This window comes from Aethalodelphis obliquidens, unplaced genomic scaffold, assembly GCF_003676395.1.
Source record: "Aethalodelphis obliquidens isolate GAN/ISIS:26980383/991018 unplaced genomic scaffold, ASM367639v1 scaffold27, whole genome shotgun sequence".
NCBI lineage: Eukaryota > Metazoa > Chordata > Mammalia > Artiodactyla > Delphinidae > Aethalodelphis > Aethalodelphis obliquidens.
In genome coordinates, this window is record NW_020837971.1 from 5,561,924 (window position 1) to 5,582,370 (window position 20,447).

Genomic DNA, 20,447 nt, shown 5'->3' on the forward strand with positions numbered 1-20,447 from the left:
GGGAGACACAAACACATTATGTGCTCCGTAACAGGAGAGGCCCGCGTAACGCAAAAAACCAAAAAACCAAAAAAAAAAAAAAAACCAAAAAAAAAAAAAAATGTATTGGTGAGTCATATATTGAATACCTCTCCATTTGAGACAGAGAAAAAGAGTTACAGCACACATCCCACAGAAACCACCTGGAGTGCTTAGACATTTCTCTTTGGTTCACTGGTGGGTCTCCTGGTACAGGTGTGGGGATGTGTATGTGTGTATAGCGGGTGAGGCTCTCTCTTTGGCCCTTCCTCCACATAGGGCCTCCTCTTGCTGGCTTTTTTCCTACTCCTCTGTCTCATGAACAAAATAATTCCACCTCTGAGTCATGCAGAGTTCTTCCCACCTACCTCCATGAGCCAAGTGTCAACAGATCCAGGCCTGGGGGTCCTGGGTTTTAGACTCTCAGCAGTTCTCATAGTGTTCCTCCACATAAGAGCATAATTCTCCTGACTGAACCTGCACAACACATTTTCCCATTTGCAGTAGCTCCATGTCCCCCCCCTCCCCCCCACCTTAGTGTGCAACCTGCGGGCTGGGAACCTAGCCCCTAGGGCTATGGCCAAAGGGTAAGACCTCGTTGTCTCTCCCTTCCCAGCTCTGCCTCCGATGTAGCCCCACCCCAGCTGCTTACAGTGAGCACTCAGCCATCTGCAGACTAATTTCCTTCTCCCCCAGACCTAAAGAATATAGTGATACGGGAGATCAGTGTTCTCACCAAAGTTGTCAAGCTGGATTTGAATAGTCTTCTATTACCTAAGGGCTGAAGTTGTCTATTCTTTGGAGTCTAGACTTCAGACAGCTCCCTAAATAGCCCTGATGAAAAGCCCATCTGCTTTCTAGCCCTTCTGTGCCTCAATCACTATAGTACTGAGTTTCTCTACTCCCTACTCCACATTCTCCCCTTGATCCTAGTCTGGTACCCAGAGGACATCTGCAGCAGAATAACCTGGGGAATGAATTGGTCTCAGAGGATGAGGTCTAGGAACCTGCATTTTGATTGTCTCCCCAGTTGATTCCTATCACACTGAAGCCTTACTGGAATTCAGCTTTAAAGTAAATTATTGAGAAAATTGGGATCTGATAAATGAATATGAGAAGTTGCTTATTTCTTTATATTTCCAAGCTCCACAGATCAGAAAACTACTTTTCCTGAAAAGTTATCCCGCAGAAATCAAATCAAGTTGAAAGGATAAGTCTATGGAGTGCTAATAAAGTCATATGGAACTAGCATTGTTCAAATGTTCACTTTTTGCATAACAAATCTCACTGTTCATAGTTTCCTACTGGGCAAAATAAAATATCCTGGGGTTTCACATCTTAATGTGTGAACAGTGCATAGCTCCATGCAAATATGAAAGCATAGTTAGTTAATCAATAGATTTTTTTTTCTGTTATAAAACCATTAGCTTGGTCTTTATAAGGAGAGACAAAATATGCAAAGATGCCTGCAAAATGAATGTTTGACTCTCAAAAAACGATGAGTAGGGCTTTATTATTGCTAGCCTTCTTAGTAAAAACTTACATGGTCAAGGACAAGAAAAAGACCATGACTTACTTGGCTTTCTCAGTCTTGTAAATTCATAAAACAATTGTGCAATCCTCCACTTTCTTTGCCTCTGCCTCCCTAATCTCAGTCCAGAATATTTCTCAAATATTCTGAAAAATGTCTGGGTACTGAGGACAAAGAAGGGTTTATCCAAGACGGTTGTGTCTACTCCTTTTCAGTACTACCCATCTTACAAGAAGCAAGATGATGCAGTGAATGGAGTCCTCTGGGTTTAACTCCTGGATCTGTAATTTTCTGGTATGTAACCTCTAACAAGCTACTTCTCTTGTGCTTCTGTTTCCTTAACCATACATGGGATAATAAAGGTATATATATCATAGGGCTATCATGATAATTAAATGAATTAATATATGTAAAGTACTTTGAATTGTTTTCTAGCACAAAATAAGTACTCAATAGATAATAATAATAGCAAGCCATCATCATTTTTTAAACCATTCCACTGCTAATTATCACTTCCATTACAGGAAAAGACTCGGACAAAGAGAAAATAAATTTTTAAATATTCCCTTGTACCATTCAAAGGCCAGTGTAATGACAGAGAAAGAGAGACTTTATACCAAGTCTATTGGAAGAGATTAAGACCAATGCATTTGGTCTTGGTTAGGAGAGAGAAATGGTTAGGAGAGAGAAGTTGATAGAACGATAGTTTAAATATAAATAGCAAGGTAGGAACTGTATATTAGAACTATGGGTAGATATAAGACACTTGAGAGAGCAAGTCTTGTTTATCTTTTTAGATACTCAGATAAACATAGGAAAAATGCTAAGGGCCTAAATAGCAATATAGAAGATAATTGCTTCATGAGGGCAGAGATAAAAGTGATTACGAAATGCTTGTGGGGTCCTCAGCAGTTGGAGAAACTTTCAACTAGTAAGGAGAGGGCAAGGGTCTTCCTCTTGGCAAGAACAAAACCTCAGGGGCACAAACCAGTTTGGCTGGAATGGAGGATAAATGTAAAAGAGAAGCAGGCAGAGTCACTCTGTGACGACGTCAGAATTCCATACCGGGACCCAGGACTGGATCCTCCTCTAGACACAATAGGTCATTCATGATCAAACCCCTGCAAGATCAATCACATGGCCAAGGTCACAGATGGCCATACAGCAGAGAGTCGCAGCTCAGTGTGTTTCCAAGATCCCTCTAGGGTTGACCTCGACTTTTAGAGGGTATATTCTTGCTTCTGGATTTCACAGATGAGGCAGAAGGGCCAAGTGATTCACAGAGCCAGCATGTTTTTAAACTACAAACCTCGGACTCACCCCTGGCCCATACCATGCACTCAAACAAAATTGTGTGCACGTGTATCTTTCTCCAGAACTTGAGAGGTTTTTTTTCACGTTATCTCTTCCAAAATATTTTATTCATATGCCAACCCCCAAACACATTCTTCTTTCAAGTAGACGGTAATCATATAGTTTACACCTTGTTTTTTTCCCAGATGAGATTGCTTTTAAAATTGCAATGTCAGCACCATATAGTTACAGAAACCCCTTTACTTAGGAAGAGACTTAAGTTTCTAAACATTGTCCAAAGTCCCTTCAACCTCCCTACCCTCCAACCCCCAAAACAAGTCCAAAGTGCCATCTCAGAAATGCTCACCATCCCCATCTGTAGTAGAGACGGTGTTGGCATACTGTAGTTCTAGGAGTGTCTTAATGTTTTTCTATGGAGGTTAGTAAGTTAAAAATTTGTAAATAAAGGGGGTTCTGTGTCTTGTCAACATTTAAATAGAGGGTGCCAAATTTTTATTTTAGAAACTCTATAACTAAAAACATATTGAAGATTATCGAAAGGGATCAACTGGATTTAGCCAATAAGGAGGGACCCCAGGGACAGGAAGATGCCCCCAAGGCCAGAACTTGAGGGGTTTTAAGGCAGACTGGACAGGAGAGGAGACGAGGTCTCTATGAAGTGAGAGCAAGACAGTAAAAGCAGGATCCTAATACCTGTGGGATTGTGCCTGGCCCAACAGGGAGGTGGTCACCAGCCATGTAATCCCTAGATGAGTAGGTGAATTGTTACTGAAGAAATAATAAGCCTTTGGGTTGTCATATGCCTTTGGGTTGTTTAAGTGTACCATGGGTTTTCCTCTGGAACTGCATCTATAAACTGGCTGGCTGGGCTAAGGGAACACAGCAAACATAACTGCTCTCAGGGGAAGCCACAACCTTCTAGTCCCAGGGTCCAGCAAAATGAGTTAGTGTGACCAGTTCCTTCTCATCTACATAAGCTTGTGGTCTCTTGCTCATATATTTAGTAATTCCTGATTCTTGCATTTCTGGCAAGTATTTGCAGCTATTAGTCTCTAAAAATACTGCTGATAGTAGAGTCTATGTGATTTAGAAATAAATATGTTTTTTTAAAATACAGATTGGAAACTTAATCATGAAAGAAACACAAAGCATAAAAACTGCATAAGAATTTTTAAAAACATGTATTTATTTATTAATTTCTAAAAATAGAAAACTTTGCATAAAGATCATGGTTTGTAACTTAAACATGCCCTCTGCTGGGCAGATCTAGTTTTGCAAACTCCTTTAATCTTTCCTAGTTGTTAAACCAAAACCTGAGCTAACACTTTCTCACACTCGCAGATGCAATCTTTATATGTAGGGGCTAAAGAGTTTTGTAGACATTATACCCTTAAGATCTTGCCCATCTTTGGTCCCTATGGGGCAGGCCTTGTTTGTAGACAGTGTGCTGACTTCTGCCTAGTATGTAGAAAATTGAAAGAGAAACAGATTTCTAAATACTTCTGATAACTTACTGTTTGATATTCTACCAATAGGGCTTCATTGTATGGACTCCTAGCTTAGTGATAGCTTTTAAAATATAGATGTCTTTTGGAAGGAATATCTCCAAGGAAGGAGATTCCAACGGTGGTGGGATGAGTATTTCAGAGTTCTCAGAGAGAGAAACAATGAATATAGTGAGAGTGAAGAATTAGAAGGCAATATTCAGTTTCCCCACAACTGTATCGAGGCGCAGGCTCTCAGTGTCTACATGTAGATAGTTTTTTTAAAAAACTTTGAATTTCTGAAATATACTTTTGCCAAATCTTAGAATATATAGAAAGTAAATAATTTATTGCCCAAATCTTTGATCATTTAGTTCACTTTTTTTTTCAAATCTAAAATTAAAGTTTAAAACAATACTTGACTCCAAGGTCTAAAAAACTGTCTCTATGTTTATATCTGTTGTATAAATAATACACCTAGGTTGCATGACACTGTGCTAGGTGCTGATGGTCTATGAGGTCTACTCACTTGCTGCAACATGGAGGACATGAACCATGAAGGAAGAGATTATTTCCTGTGACTGATCACAGTGGTTTCAAATTTTGTTTTTTAAATCAGAAAAAAAAAAATCTTAAAAAAAACCCAAACTCATGGGAATCCCCAAATATAATCTAGATCCTTTCTTAACCTCTAGAGCATCCCCCATAGGCATCCTTAGAACCCTGGGATTCTGCTAAAAAAGAAAAAAAAACTTTGGAAATCTATCAGTATGCAATTAGTCACACACAGGCGTACGTGAAAGCAGAGTGAGAAGATTTTATGGAAGTGCCATCGTAAGCAGGAAAAGAGGCTGACCCATCTAGGAAAGAGGGTGTCCAGGAGACCTCAGCTGGCACAGCAGCCAGAGGAAAAGGGCTCTCATCCCAGGGAGACCAGACTCAGGCCTGCAAACTGGCCAGCCAGCTGGTTTCCTAGACTGAGAAACCGGCACTTGCCAGCAATGAGTGTTTTTATGCTTCCTGTGCTTTCTTTGTATGTTTTTTTTCTAATTCTCCATCAATAAATTTCACTTGATGATAGTATGGGAAAGCAAAAAAGGAGGCACTTTTCCCTACACATAAGCCTGTTTTCATTATTTTGTTTAAATATATGAACTTTTTCTGATTATAAAAATATATATGTTCTATGTAATTTGGAAAGTTGAAAAAAAATACAAAGAAAATAAAAAGCAACCATCATCCTGACAACCAGAAATAGCCTCTAATAAAAATTTTAATTTCAGTCTTTCCTCAATACATATATTTTTACAAAATTAAAATTAGGATCATACTACAGTTTTTTTTTTAAATAAATTTATTTATTTTATTTTTGGCTGCGTTGGGTCTTTGCTGCTGTGTGCGGGCTTTCTCTAGTTGTGGTGAGCGGGGGCTACTCTTCATCGCAGTGCATGGGCTTCTCATTGCAGTGGCTTCTCTTTGTTGTAGAGCATGGGCTCTAGGCACGCCAGCTTCAGTAGCTGCGGCATGCGGGCTCAGTAGTTGTGGCTCGTGGGCTCTAGAGCGCAGGCTCAGTAGTTGTGGCGCACGGGCTTAGTTGCTCCGCGGCATGTAGGATCTTCCTGGACGAGGGTTCGAACCCGTGTCCCCTGCTTTGGCAGGAGGATTCTTAACCACTGTGCCACCAGGGAAGTACCTACATATACCTTTTTTTTATTCCTGGCTAGTTATTACATTGCGAACATTTTTCCATGCCACCAAAAATTCTTCAAAACATCATGTATTGAGGTTGGTTGATAACCTATTGCATAAAATTATACCATAAATGTTTACAATTTATAAATGGCTGGACATTTAGGTGTTTTTAACTTTTTCCCTTTATTAAAAATTATATGATATACATATTATCACTACTAATGATGAAATGTACATATCTTCACCTCTATTTCCTTAGAAATAGAATCAAAATGTGTATTTTGAAGATCTTCATACATTTCTCAAAATTGCTTTTCTAAAAAGATATTATCAGTTTATACTTTCATTGATAGCCAATGGGAGTGTCCCATTCACCTTGCCAACACTGAGAATTAAAACATTTTTATATTTGTTGATTTGATGAAAATAATTCATTTTCATCTACATTTCATTTTTTCAGTGCAGTTAAATTAGTTTTCTTACATTTACTAGCTGCTATAGACTGAACTGTGTCCCTGCAAAATTCATATATTGAGGGGCTTCCCTCGTGGCTCAGTGGTTAAGAATCCACCTGCCAGTGCAGGGGACACGGGTTCAAGCCGTGGTCTGGGAAGATCCCACATGCCATGGAGCAACTGAGCCCGTGCGCCACTACTACTGAGCCTGTGCTCTAGAGCCCGTGAGCCACAACTACTTAGCCCATGAGCCACAACTACTGAAGCCGGCATGCCTAGAGCCCATGCTCCACAGCAAGAGAAGCCACTGCAATAAAGAGTAGCCCCCGTTCGCTGCAACTACAGAAAGCCTGCATGCAGCAACGAAGACCAAATGCAGCCAGAAATAACTAAATAAATTTATTTTAAAAAAATTCATATTTTGAAACTCTATTCCCCAATGTGATGGTATTTGGAGATGGGGCCTTTGGGAGATAATTAGGTTTAGATGAGGTCATGAGGGTAGGATCCTCACGATGGGATTAGCACCCTCATATAAAGAGACACCAGACAGCTTGCTCTCTTTCTTTCTCTGCCAAGTGAGGACACAGTGAGAAGGCAGCCATCTGCAAGCTAGGAAGGGAGCCATCAACAGAGCTCAGCCATGCTGGCACCCTGATCTTAGACTTGCAGCCTCCAGAACTGAGAAAATAAATTTTTGTTATTTAAGCCACCCAGTCTATGGTATTTTATTATAGCAGTCCAAGCCAACCAAGATACTAGCCATCTATGATTTTCTATACATTCGATATGTCATTTTTGGGGACAGGCTTTATTTAGATAAGGATGCAAGATATAACAGTAACCAAAGAGAGAATCTCAAAGGGATGGTAGAATTCAGAAAGATAGCAGGGCCGCCTGTTGAATCTCTACTCATGTCTCCCGAAGTCTCCCCTGGAGTCTTTCTCAGCTAAGGATTTAAAAGGTTTTGTGGTTTGAGACAAGCCATGGCAGCAGTTAGTCCATGACTTACTCTCTGTCTTAGTCCACTTGGACTCCTATTACAGAACACCATAGACTGGGGGACTAAGAAACAACAGAAACTTATTTCTCACAGTTCTAGAGACTGGGAAGTCCAAGATCAAAGTGCAGGAAGATTCTGTGTCTGGTGAGCACCACTTCCTGGTTCATAGATGGCCATCTTCTGACAGTGCCTTTACATGATGAAAGGAGCAATGGAGCTCTCTGGAGTCTTCATCGTAAGTATTCTAACCCCGTCTATGAGGGCTCCACCCTCATGACCTAATCACCTCCCAAAGGCCCCACCTCCTAATACCATCACACTGGAGATTGGGTTTTAACATATGAATTTTGGGGAGACATAAATGTTCAGTCTATAGCATGTTCATATCACTTTGTTCATTTTTCACAATATGAAACTAATCACTGTGATTCCTGAAGATTTGAAAATAGGTATCAATTTATTTCGGTGCATGTGAGAACAACTGTCCCATGTGTGACACTGATTGCAGGTGACCAACCTGACTAGACAGCCGCTCCACCCTCCCTGTGCCACTCAGACTCTTCCTGAAGTTCCAGAAGCTTGGTGCCTGTGAAAACAACAACCTTCTCAAAGACACAATGATCATATCTGGGTCAAAGGTAATTTTCTCTGGCTTTTTAAATATGTTAATGCATTCCAGACCTGCACTAATATGGCAGCTACCAGTTTCATGTGGCTATTGAGCACTTCAGATGTGGCTAGTCCAAACTGAGATGTGCTGCAAGTGTAAAATTCACACTCAATTCTGAAGACTTAATATGATTTTATATTGAGTCCATGTTGAAATGATTATAGCCTGGATAGATTGGTTGGTAGAAAATCTCTTGTTAAAATTAACTTCGCCTATTTCTTTTCACTTCTTTAATGTGTCTGTAGGACACCCAAAGGGATAATGCACAGAGCACTCAGGAGAAAGTTTGAGCTAGAGACAGCTTCAGAGTCATAGCTGCAAATGGTTGAATCTGTTTTCTACTAGCACATGGTAGATGCCCGGCAAATGCTTGCTGATGAAATGGTCAAATGTACCCTTCTTAGCTGACCACTCTTGCCATCCCCTCCAAGAAAAAAGGGCTGGCTGGTGTCCAGAGCCTAATCTGTTGTTAAAAAAAAAAACCTAACTTGAATTGAACATAAAATCCAGCAGATTTTAAGCTGGTGTGCAAACCTCTAGAAGCCCACAAAGGCTTTCCAAGGGATATGTGAGAGTGAATAGTATAAAGGACTCCATTTCCAGATCCTCACCTTTCCCATGTATTCTTTCCAGAACCTGATTTGCCTCAGGACACACTTTGTGATTTTCTTTTCCCGTTCTTCCCATTCACAATTGCTTTCTCCCACTCTAGAAACTAAAGGCCTGTCTCTCATCCATCTGGAATCTCACTACACAGAAAACTGAGGCAGAGAGATTTAGAAACTTGCTCAAAGTCACACAATTAGTAATTGGCAAAGCCAAGAATCAAACCTAGGCAATCTCGTAATAATAGATAATCCCCTTGTATTGCTTCACACATTTTAGGGTTCAAGTAATAAACCTTAACTAAACATGGAGTTTATTGGCTCCTACACTAGAAATTCTAAAGGTAGATCATGCTTTGGATGAATTTAACCCAGTGACTAACTGATGTCACTAGAGGCCTGATTTCTTTCCATTTCCCGACTCTACCTTCTTCAGAATCCGCTCACCCTAAAACCATCTTTCCTTGTGGACACAGGAGAATTGGCAATGGCTCCCAGGGCTACATGCTTCCCCACAAACATCCAGAGATGCTATATCTCTGTCCCAGCATTCCAACCAAGCAACCTGATCTAAACTGGTTTAGGTCACATCTTGCCCTCTCCCACGATCCTCACCACCACCCGTCATGGTCACAAACATTGTGGCCAGGGAACTTGAATGCGCTGGTTGTCATAAGCCAATCAGGGTCCAACCCCAGAGATAGGGATAGTCAGTTTCCCTGAAGCATATGGGCTATATGGGGAAGAGGTAGTTTATGGAATAAGAGTGTTAGAAATATTAGGAAGAGGGAAGTAGATGTTGTGTAGGCAACTTGTTAATGTCCAGTATACATCTGCTCCTGGGGAACATAGAAAAGAAAGAAGGGATATTTATAGAAGAATTGAGACCCACTTACTGGGTGATAGTGTTGTGATCCACATCTTGTTCGTTCGGATAATACTTTGAGATCCAACTTGATCCCAGATTCCCCTTGAATGAACAAGCCAGGTATATAGCTGATTGTATTTCCTTAAATGGCCATAACAATATATCCCATCCCATGAGCTCTTTTTGCAATGTGACTTTGATACACTTCCCATCAAGAAGTGGGGTATATGTTCCCTCCTCTTGAATCTAGGTGAAAATAATGTTATGTTCACTTCCAAGCCTAGGTCATAAATGGTGATATAACTTCTACCTAGTTCTCTCTGGGGATACCTGCACTTAGAACTCAGCCACCATACTGTGAGGAAGTCCAAGCAGCCCATGGAGAGGCCCATATGGAGGAACCAAGCCTCCTGGTTCACAGACCTAACTGAACTCCCAGCCAACATCTGACACCAACTTGCGAGGCATGTGAGTGAACCGTCTTAAAAGTGGATCTTTAACCCTCTGCTGATCCACCCTGGATGGTACCACATGGAGCAGAGACAAGCTCTCCCTAAAAAACCTTGCAAGAATTTCAGACTTTTGAGCAGACTAAATGAGTCATGTTGTTTTAGGCCATGAAGTTTTGCAGTTGTGTTACACATAAATGAATAATTGATACAGCAAGCTAACAGAAAATGACTGCACAGCCAAATCAAGCCTGTCATTTCATCCATCCCTAGCTACATACATTATGAGCAGCCATGACTATCATTTATTTTAACTTTTTATTATGGAAAACTTCAAACGTATATAAAGTAAACAATAGTATAATGAACCCCTATGTGCCCATCACCCAGTTTCAACAATTATCACCATTCTGTGATCTTTGTATTATCTATATATTCACCCATTTTTCCACCTGTTCTCAATTATAATTTTTTTAGGTAAAGTTTACATGAATTCAACACAAATCCTAGCTGTATAATTCTGACAATGGATACACCTACACCTCAGTCATTTTCCAACTCCCCAGAAAGTCCCCTGTGTAGCGTTCCACTTAAGCCTTCTGTATCAGTCAGCGTCCAGCCAGGAGACAGAAATCACACCAGTAAGTTGAGTAAAGAACATTTATTCTATTCTAATAACTAAATTCTAATAATTTAATTCAAAGTTATTCATATTAACAGACAATGGTTTTAAATTAATAATAACATGTTAAAGAAAACAGGAAATGATAGACAAAATGGATGAAAAGATGCAGAATATTAATTGGAATGTATAAAAAAATCAAATGGACATTCTAGAACTGAAAAATATACCATCTGAAATTAAGAACTCATTTGATTCATTTGATGTATTTAACAGTAGATGAGACTCAGCATAAAACAGAATCTGTAAACGTGAAGACAATCAATGAAAAATATCCAAACTTAAGCACACAAAAGAGAATGGGGAAAAAACAGAAGAGAGCCAAAGAGGCATAGGCATGTAGGACTAAGTTAAAAAAAAAAAAAAAAAAAAAAAAAAAAAAAGGATAGAAGGAAAAAAAAAAAAAAAAAAAAAAAAAAAAAAGCTAACATATTTATGATCGGAGTCCCAGAGGGAGAAGAGAGAATTAGGTAGAAGCAGAATTTGAAAATGACCAAGAATTTTCTAAAACAGATGAAAAATATCAATCAACAGATTCAGTAAGCCCAGTGAATCAAGCAGGATTGAAAAAAAAAAATCAGCCTCTATTCAAAAGTTGGCAGGGAAATGATATCCTACGTAGACAGCCAGGTTTTATTCAGGACAGGTAGGTGGAGTTCAGAAGAGGTTAAATATACATAGAAATCTGTGATGAAAGATGATGGATTCCAAAACTTGCAGAAGATGGGTTTTAGAAGAGTGCTAGGCATGGAAAATTGGGTCAGGCGAATAGATGTACAGGGATATGAGACACAATGGGATTCAGCCTGATAGTCTCTTAGGGGAAGCAGGTAACCAGGTTAAGGTGGGTGTGTGAGGCTCTCTTGCACCTGCTGGTAACGTGGTAGCAGAGGTGAGTGAAGGACTCCTCGGAAGAATATCGTCTTAGGCAATGGGGAGCACTTCTAAGGGCCTCTTTTCTCTAGGGGCAAAACAGTATGGTAGGCTGGTGAGGAAGAGGTGCTCTCATCCAGAGGGGGAACCAGGGATGCCTCCTGCAGCCATGTAGTGTTATGGCAAGTGGAGAGCAAGGCAAGGAGAGGTTACTACTTCCCTGATGTTCCCTGACCCTCAACTTGAGTCCAGTTGTGCTACCTGCGCCACGGCCAACTTGGACTGAGTCATCACTCAGAATGGCTTTATCCTGAATCTTAAATAGCCCTCTGTATCTGCAGGTTCTTCATTCATGGATTCAACCAAATGTGGATCCAAAATGTTTGGGGAAAAATTCCATTGTTTCAAAAAGCAAAAGAGTTCACTGTGTGCAGGCAACTATTTACATAGCATTTACATTGGATTAGGTACTATAAGTGATCTAGAGATGATTTATTTAGAGGTGATTTATACAGTGGGATGTATGTATGCAAATACTATGCCATTTTATACAAGGTCCTTGAGCATGCACAGATTTTAGTATGCATGGCGGGTCCTGGAACCAACCCTGAGGATACTGAGGGACAACTGTATTAGGTCCTTTGAGGAGGCTCTTTCTCCCCAGGATAGTTTCACGCCTCCAGGCCTACTTGTATTGATATGATAGTACAAAAATGGTTTCAAAGAGGGAAAATTGATGATCCACAGATTTTTCAGGTTCTCCCCTTGGAAACTAAGTCCATTTCCTTTTTATAAGTTTGGAATTTTGCACTATGAAGTCATGTGTTATTTTTATTTATTTATGGCTGTGTTGGGTCTTCGTTTCTGTGCGAGGGCTTTCTCTAGTTGCGGCAAGCGGGGGCCACTCTTCATCGCGGTGCGCGGGCCTCTCACTATCGCAGCCTCTCTTGTTGCGGAGCACAGGCTCCAGACGTGCAGGCTCAGTAGTTGTGGCTCACGGGCCCAGGTGCTCCACAGCATGTGGGATCTTCCCAGACCAGGGCTCGAACCCGTGTTCCCTGCATTGGCAGGCAGATTCTCAACCACTGTGCCACCAGGGAAGCCCTGAAGTCATGTGTTAATATATCTGACCAAGAAAAAGGTCTAATAAAACAAAAAGATGAAGATACTGAGAGAGAACTATACAAACATTCCACTTTCTGACCCCCATCTCCTATTTTCCAGTTCCCTCACTCAATTACTCCCTCTACCCCTCTTCATTCCCCTCTTACAAACTTCTACTTTCTACCCACATATCAGTATTATGTCTTGTTCTCATTTCCCACCCAGTCCTTAGAGTCCTTGCCCATCAGTTCAGGCACTCTCAAAAGCTTAGCTCCCTCACCATTGCCCTTCCATTATATATGTCTGGCAAACTCCTATCCTGGATGAAGTCAACTCTTATTTGTGTACCTGCATCTGATTTACTGAGTGCTGCTTGAGAAAATCATATAACTGGGAAGATGAGTACCATGCTCTCTACACATTTTCAAATATAATTGTACAGAGGTAAAACATGAATGAAACTCATCATAAAAAAATTAAAACAATGTATATGGAGTAAAAGATGAGAGTTCTCTCCTAAAACCATTCCCCAAAACATTGCTGTTAAGTTTGCCATATGTTTTATGCATGTATTATTGTCTTAAATATAGATATATATGCATGTACATATATATACATATAAACACACATATATACACATATACATACATATATGAAATCAGATAGGTAGCTAGATTGTAGTACACTTTGTTAAGCAATTTGCATTTTTTTCTTTTCTTTTTAAAATTTAATATGTCACGGAGAGCCCTTCTTCTCAGAAGGTACAGGTATATTTTATTCTACATAATATCCCATTCCCTTACTTACACTTAGGTAATAACCATTTTCACTATGAACAATGTTATAATGAAAATATTTGTACATCCTTCTGGTTACATGTGCAAATATGTCTCTAAAGTGGATCCTCAGAAGTGGAAATGCTTGGTCAAAGGGTATTCATATTTAACATTTTAATACATATTTCTAAATTACCATCCAAAAAGGAGGAGCTATACTGAATTGCCCTCCCACCTGCGTAGGAGAGTTACTACCCCAAGCTGGGCTCTCAACACTGCCTGGCTCTCTTTCTCTTTCCTTCCCTAGACTTCTAACTCTCCCTCCTTCTCTGCATAACTTAACTACTCAAAACCTCTTCTGCACCCTCCATCCCCACCCAAACATACCATTCTTGGCAAATATTTCACCTAATATTAGCAGAGAAAATGGAAGTCACCAGAAGAGAACGTTCTTGACTTCCTATCCCCAAACCTACAAAACCTATCCACCTCTTGTCCTCCTTCCCTCCTGTTACAAGGCGGGTGGGTGAGGACAGTCCTTCCTCCCGTGTTTAAGTCCTGGTTGTGCGGTCCTTCCCTTCACAAAGGGCTAACTACCTTCCATCTAAAGGTCTCAGCTTCCACTCCTCAGCCAACTTAAATCTATTTTCTGCCTTCATCGCTCTACTGAAAACCCAAACTCACCTTGGGTCAAATCCACTACACCTTTTCAGGTCCTTATCTTAGTTGACACTATTGCCCACTCTCTTCATAAAGCCACACTCTCCTGCTTTTCCTTCTCTGTCTCCACAGCACTTCATTCTCACTCCTCTAGTCTTCAGGCTCCTCTTGTCCAAACCTTAAAAGTTGGAGTTTGGGGTTTCTGTCCCGAGGCCTTTGTTCCTTCTCTCTGGGAGATGTCACCCATTCCCCCCTTTCAGCCACTGTCACCCCTCTGTCTTCAACTCTGATCGGTATGTTCAGCCCAGACCGCCGACCTGCCCAAATGTGACTTCATCGTTTCCTTTTCGCTCCTCTGAACCTCCACTCCCTCTCTCCACCAAACCCCAGTCCCTCCTCTGGGAAATCTCTTCCAATTCCTTTCTCTTCTAACTCCGGCGCACTTGGCTCCAGTACCTCGCAGACCTGAGGAATGTATTTCTCCTTGAAGTAGTTCCTCAGCCTGGGTCTGGCAAGGTGCAGCGAGGCCATGACCAGAGGCCCTGCTGAAACTCTGCGCTTCCAGCCTGCGCTTCACGCCCCGCGCAGCAGGAGCCGCGCCTGGCTAGGGGCTGGCGCGTCTCGGCGTTGCCCCGGCAACCACGCTGCGTGGAGGGGAGGGGCTAGGCGCTGCGTTGCCGCGAGCGCCCACCGTGGTGCCGAGGACTGCCGGGAGGGAGGTGAATCTCGGGCCGGCCTGGGGGCGGTCCCTGGTGTGTGCTCTTGGGGCGTTCAGTCATTGCAGCTTTTCACCGAGTCCCGCTCTCCTTCACCCGCGCCCCGCCCGGACTCGAGGAAGCCGCCGGGACGCGTCCGGGCCGACAGGGCGGTTTCCGAGAGGCGGAGCTCAGTCGCCCATTTCCTTTCTCCGTCGGCTAGAACCCGGACGGCGGCAGCACCCTCTGGCTTCGGACCATCCTGCGCCAGGCCCAGCGCTGCGCGTGGCCCCAGCGGCAGCATGGGCGGCGCCCGGGATGTGGGCTGGGTGGCGGCGGGCCTGGTCCTAGCGGCCGGCGCCTGCTACTGCTTCTACAGGCTGACGCGGGGCCGGCGGCGAGGCGTCCCCGGGCTACGGCTGCGCCCCTCGCGGTCTGCAGGTGAGGCCACGGGGTGCCTGGCAGGTGGGCGGGGACGGGGACTGTGGCTTTCCCAGAGTGGGGGTTGAAGACGCCACAGGTGCTCGTGGCTTTCCAGTGCTGGGAGTAAATAAGGAGCCCAGCCAGGGAGGGAGGCTGATGAGAAGGGCAAAGTCGGGAAGCCCAGGTGCAAAAGACGGGTCTTCCACGTGATTGGGTGAGTGTAGGGTTCAGAGCTGGTTCCCCGCCTCCATTTCTTTGTTCAAAATTCCGGGATGAAAAATTGCCCAGACTTTCTTGTCTGAGTCTGGCGTCACAGCTGAGAACAGTTTCTCAAAAGCGTGTTGATTGCCTCTCAACGTTAAAGCTTGCTCCCGGCCTTTGTGTTACCAGGGGGATTCTGGGGCGATAGATGAAATTCTGCGTGCAGGTAGCCTGGAAGAAGGGACGCCAGAGGGGCAGTTCTGAGGGGAGGTACTTTGAAGTCGCCGTGGTCTATATATATATACATATATATATATATATATATATATATATACACACACACACACACACAAAGTATGCGAGATCCTGGAGATACAGATATAGCTATGTATATCAAATTAGAACAGTTGTCTGCATGGAGGACACCCTCCTGGCGGACAAGTGCATGGTGAGGTTTCGGTCCAAAAATTGATTGCTGCATTCAGGATTCTAACAACTTGTTGAATGTTCTAGGGGGTATTTCAGGTCATGAAAGCTGTTACAGAAATAATTAAAAATAAAATCTCCTGCCAACCAAGAAATTCCTCTCTACAAATGTAGGAAAGAACTAAATAGCTTTATTAGAGAATAAGCATTAAACCAGGTTGCTACGCCCATCACGGGCAATCTGCTAATGGGATTGCAAAGACAGAATTCTCACCCCTTTATGTATCCAACCAGAGATAACCTGTAACCTCTTTCATATTAAGTACATGCCGTCAAGATAAACAGTAATTTGTCCTTAAGAGGACTTGACAGAACCATTTGCTACACGTAGTTCATTCTAAATTCACAGGTAGTTGGGGTGGTATTTGTGTTAGCTAATAGCCGTTATGTAGAAGAAAAATAAGACTTCTCAGTATCTATGATAACCGCGTAGTTACAACACAGAGCCAAGAACCGAGCTCTGACTCACCCAGAGACAAGGAGATGGGGACTCCATCTTCCTTGATGTTTACACTTCAGATGACACCAAAGACGCTAAGAAAGATTTTCTTGGGTTTTAAACCGGCAAGAGGCTTACTTAGCTTTTAAAAAGATGTATATTTATATCAAAGGGACAGACAAAGGATTTACAATTACTAGTTTGCTCAAGGAAATGTTCTCAGAAAAGGGAGTGGGTGAAAGGTTTCTTTCCCTTTTGGCACAAGGGGGAAAAAATTCATTTTAAAACAGATTTGGACTTACCTTTACTTCCAAAACCTACTTTGTTGTCTTTGTGTCAGAGATATTTTTGTATAAGTAGTCAGGTGACCCGAACTCAGATACCTTCTCACTTACACTTACTCAACATGATGAACACTGACAAAGTCTTACTACCCCCCCAAAATCACCAGTACCTTGGCCAGGCAACTTACAAAATACGTTGCTCACAGCCACTACCTGAAGCTACACTTTTTTCTTTGAAGAAGACTCAAGAAATACCCATTTTGTCAGCATCACCCTTATGTTTTGGAAGGTGATCTATTTTTTTTAAATTGAGATAAACACTGTATTAGTTTTAGGTGTACAACATAATGGTTTGACATTTGTATATATTGCAAAATGATCACCATAGTAAGGTTAGTTGACATCCATCACCACAAGTTTTCTTGTGATGAGAACTTTTAAGGTCTACTGTCTTAGCAACTTTCAAGTATACAATACAGTATTGTTAACTATAGTCACCAAGCTGTACTTTACACTCCTAGTACTCATTGCCCTTATAACTGAAAGTTTGTACCCTTTGACCCAGATCTTCCCATTTCCTTCAGCCCCCAGCCCCTGGCAACCACCATGACACTCTGTTTCTATGAGTTGAGTTTTTTAGATTCCACATAAAAGTGAGATCATTGTGTATTTGTCTTTCATCGTCTGACTTATTTCTCTGGACATCATGCCCTCAGGATCCATCCATGTTGTCACAAATGGCAGGATTTCCTTCTTTTTTATGGCTGAATAACATTCGATTGTATGTATGTGTGAGTGTGAGTGTGAGTGAGTGTGTGTGTGTGTGTGTTATCACGTTTTATTTATACATTCATCCATCGATTGACACTTAGGTTGTTTCCATGTCTTGGCTATTGTAAATAATGCTTCAGTGAACATGGTGGTGCAAGTATCTTTTCAAGGTGGTGATTTCGTGGAATCACGAAGTGGAATTGCTAGATCATGCGGTAGTTCTGTTTTTTTAGAATTTTTTTTAAAGTTTTTTTTTGATGTGGACCATTTTTAGTCTTTATTGAATTGTTACAATATTGCTTCTGTTTTATGTTTTGGTTTTTTGGCCACGAGGCCTGTGGGATCTTAGCTCCCTGACCAGGGATTGAACCTGCACCCCCTGCATTGGAAGGTGAAGTCTTAAATCACTAGACTGCTGGGAAGTCCCTGGTAGTTCTATTTTTAATTTTTTGAGGAACCTCCATATTTTCCATAGTGATTGGAAATTTACATCCCCACCAACAGTGCACAAGGGTTCCCTTTTCTCTACATCCTAACCAACACTTGTTATCTATTGTCTTTTTGAGGATAGCCATTCTAACAGGTGTGAGGTGATAGCTAATTGTGGTTTTGGTTTGCATTTCCCTGAAGATTAGTGATGTTGAGCCCCTTTTCATGTACTTGTTGGCCATTTGAATGTCTTTGGGGAAAGGTTCATACAGAGCCTCTGCCCATTTTATAACTAGATTGTTTCTTTTTTTTTTTCCTATTGAGTTGCTTGAGTTTTTAAATATATTTTAGATAGTAACCATTTATCAGGTAAATGATTTACAAATACTTTCTCCCATTTCATGGGTTGCCTTTTTATTTTGTTGATGGCTTACTTTGCTGTACAGAAGATTTTTTCATGTAGTTCCACTTGTTTATTTTGCTTTTGTTGCTTTTGCTTTTGGTCAAATCCAAAAAATCATGTCAAGACCCATGTCAAGGAGCTTACCATCTATTTTTTTTTAGGAGTTTTAGGTTTCAGGTCTTTTTTTTAAGAATTTATTATTTATTTATTTATTGGCTGCTTTTGGGTCTTTCTTGCTGCATGTGGGCTTTTCTCTAGTTGCGCCAAGCGGGGGCTACTCTTTGTTGTTGTGCGCGGGCTTCTCACTGCGGTGGCTTCTCGTTGCGGAGCATGGGCTCTAGGCGCAGGGGCTTCAGTAGTTGTGGCCCGCGGGCTCTAGAGCGCAGGCTTAGTAGTTGTGGCGCACGGGCTTAGTTGCTCCGCGGCATGTGGGATCTTCCCGGACCAGGGCTCGAACCCGTGTCCCTTGCATTGGCAGGCAGATTCTTGACCACTGAGCCACCAGGGAAGCCCCTAGTTTTCAGGTCTTATATTTAAGACTTTAATCCTTTATGAGTTGATTTTTGTGTATTGTGTGAGATAGTGGTTCGGTTTCCTTCTTTTTTGTGTGTGAATTTTATTTTATTTTTTATACAGCAGGTTCTTATTAGTTACCTGTTTTATACATATTAGTGTATATATGTCAATCCCAATCTCCCAATTCATCCCACCACCATCCACTGCTTTCCCCCCTTGGTGTCCATACGTTTGTTCTCTACATCTCTGTCTTTATTTCTGCCTTGCAGACTGGTTCATCTGTAGAAAAATGGTACAGATGAACTGGTTTGATTCTTTGGCATGTAGCTGTCCAGTTTTTCCAACACCATTTATTAATGAGACTCTTCTTTCCCTATTGTATAGTCCTGGCTCCTTTGTCATAAATTAATTGATCATGTGTGTGGGTTTATTTCTGGGCTGTCTGTTCTATTCCACTCATCTATGTGTCTGTCTTTGTGCCGATACCATACTGTTTTGATTACTATAATATAGTTTGAAATCAGGAAGCATGTGAGTTTCTGTTGTGGATTTTTGGTTTGCAGTTACCATCCATGAGGTTTTGATATAGCAGTACATATATATATAAACAAGATAGTTTTGAGTTGCTGGTCTCTTAATCTCAAATACATTTCCAATGTCCTGCATTTCTACTCTCCTCACAGTTGATGGTTTTGATATTTGTGTGTGGATGATTTCCTAACTTTACTGTATGTTTGCCTTTACCAGTGAGCTTTACCCATTCATAATTTTCTTGTTTTTAGTTTTGGGCTTTTCTTTTTTGCCTAGACAAGTTCCTTTAGCATTTGTTGTAAAGCTGGTTTGGTGATGCTGAATTCCCTTAACTTTTGCTTGTCTGTAAACATTTTTGATTTCTCTGTCAAATCCGAATGAGAGCCTTGCTGGGTAGAGTATTCTGTTTTTGTTTTTTTTTTTAATATTTTATTATTTTGGTTTTTTTGTTTTGTTTTGTTTTTCACACACACACACACACACACACACACACACACACACACACACACACAGTATTTTATTTTTACGAGAGATAAATAGACTGACACCAAGCATTGTAAATGGATGACCACAACAAAAGCAACAATGATTGCAATTACCAAACACGAAACACACTCACACTATGTCATAATATTGACATTCACTCCAGTAATCCTCCACTGTAATAGCTCCTTTACTTTGCAGTGAAAATTGATTTGTATATTTTTTGCCTTTGAGTCCTTGTGGGATTTTTTTTTTTATTCAAACAGAAGGTCACAAAAATTATAATCATCCTCATCAGTTCACTCAGTCCCCTGTAATCAATTTTTTTTCATCTTGATCTTTTGTTAGCACTTTATGAGTTCATCAGTTTTCCATTAGAGTTCTGAAAATGCTTATTCATTCAGTTCAGCAGTATAGTCAGTTACCAGAAACCTGTACTTGTCTTTTCCATGAATTCCTTGAAGATGAAACCCTTTTATAGGAACATATTTGCAAAAGCATCAGAGTACACCCAGAACTGTCTGTAAATGACAAAAGACTTAAAAATGACCACGGTTAAGGATTTGATGAAAGTTCATAATAATGCAATTGACAAGGAAATT

At 41.3% G+C, this 20,447-nt stretch overlaps 2 protein-coding genes across 3 annotated transcripts in view; one reads left to right on the forward strand and one right to left on the reverse strand.

Annotated features, from left to right (window-relative positions):
* Nucleotides 1-14,715, reverse strand: part of FBXL13 (F-box and leucine rich repeat protein 13) — a 183,410-nt gene extending 168,695 nt beyond the window's left edge. The window contains 1 exon segment of the mRNA XM_027123825.1: nucleotides 14,641-14,715. Within this exon segment, the coding sequence (XP_026979626.1) occupies nucleotides 14,641-14,715 (75 nt within the window).
* ARMC10 (armadillo repeat containing 10) overlaps nucleotides 14,699-20,447 on the forward strand; it is a 36,549-nt gene continuing 30,800 nt past the window's right edge. For both annotated transcript variants that reach the window (XM_027123835.1, XM_027123836.1), the window contains exon 1: nucleotides 14,699-15,320. In XM_027123835.1, coding sequence (XP_026979636.1) covers nucleotides 14,714-15,320 — 607 coding nt within the window. In that variant the 5' untranslated portion in view covers nucleotides 14,699-14,713. The remainder of the gene's footprint in view (nucleotides 15,321-20,447) is intronic.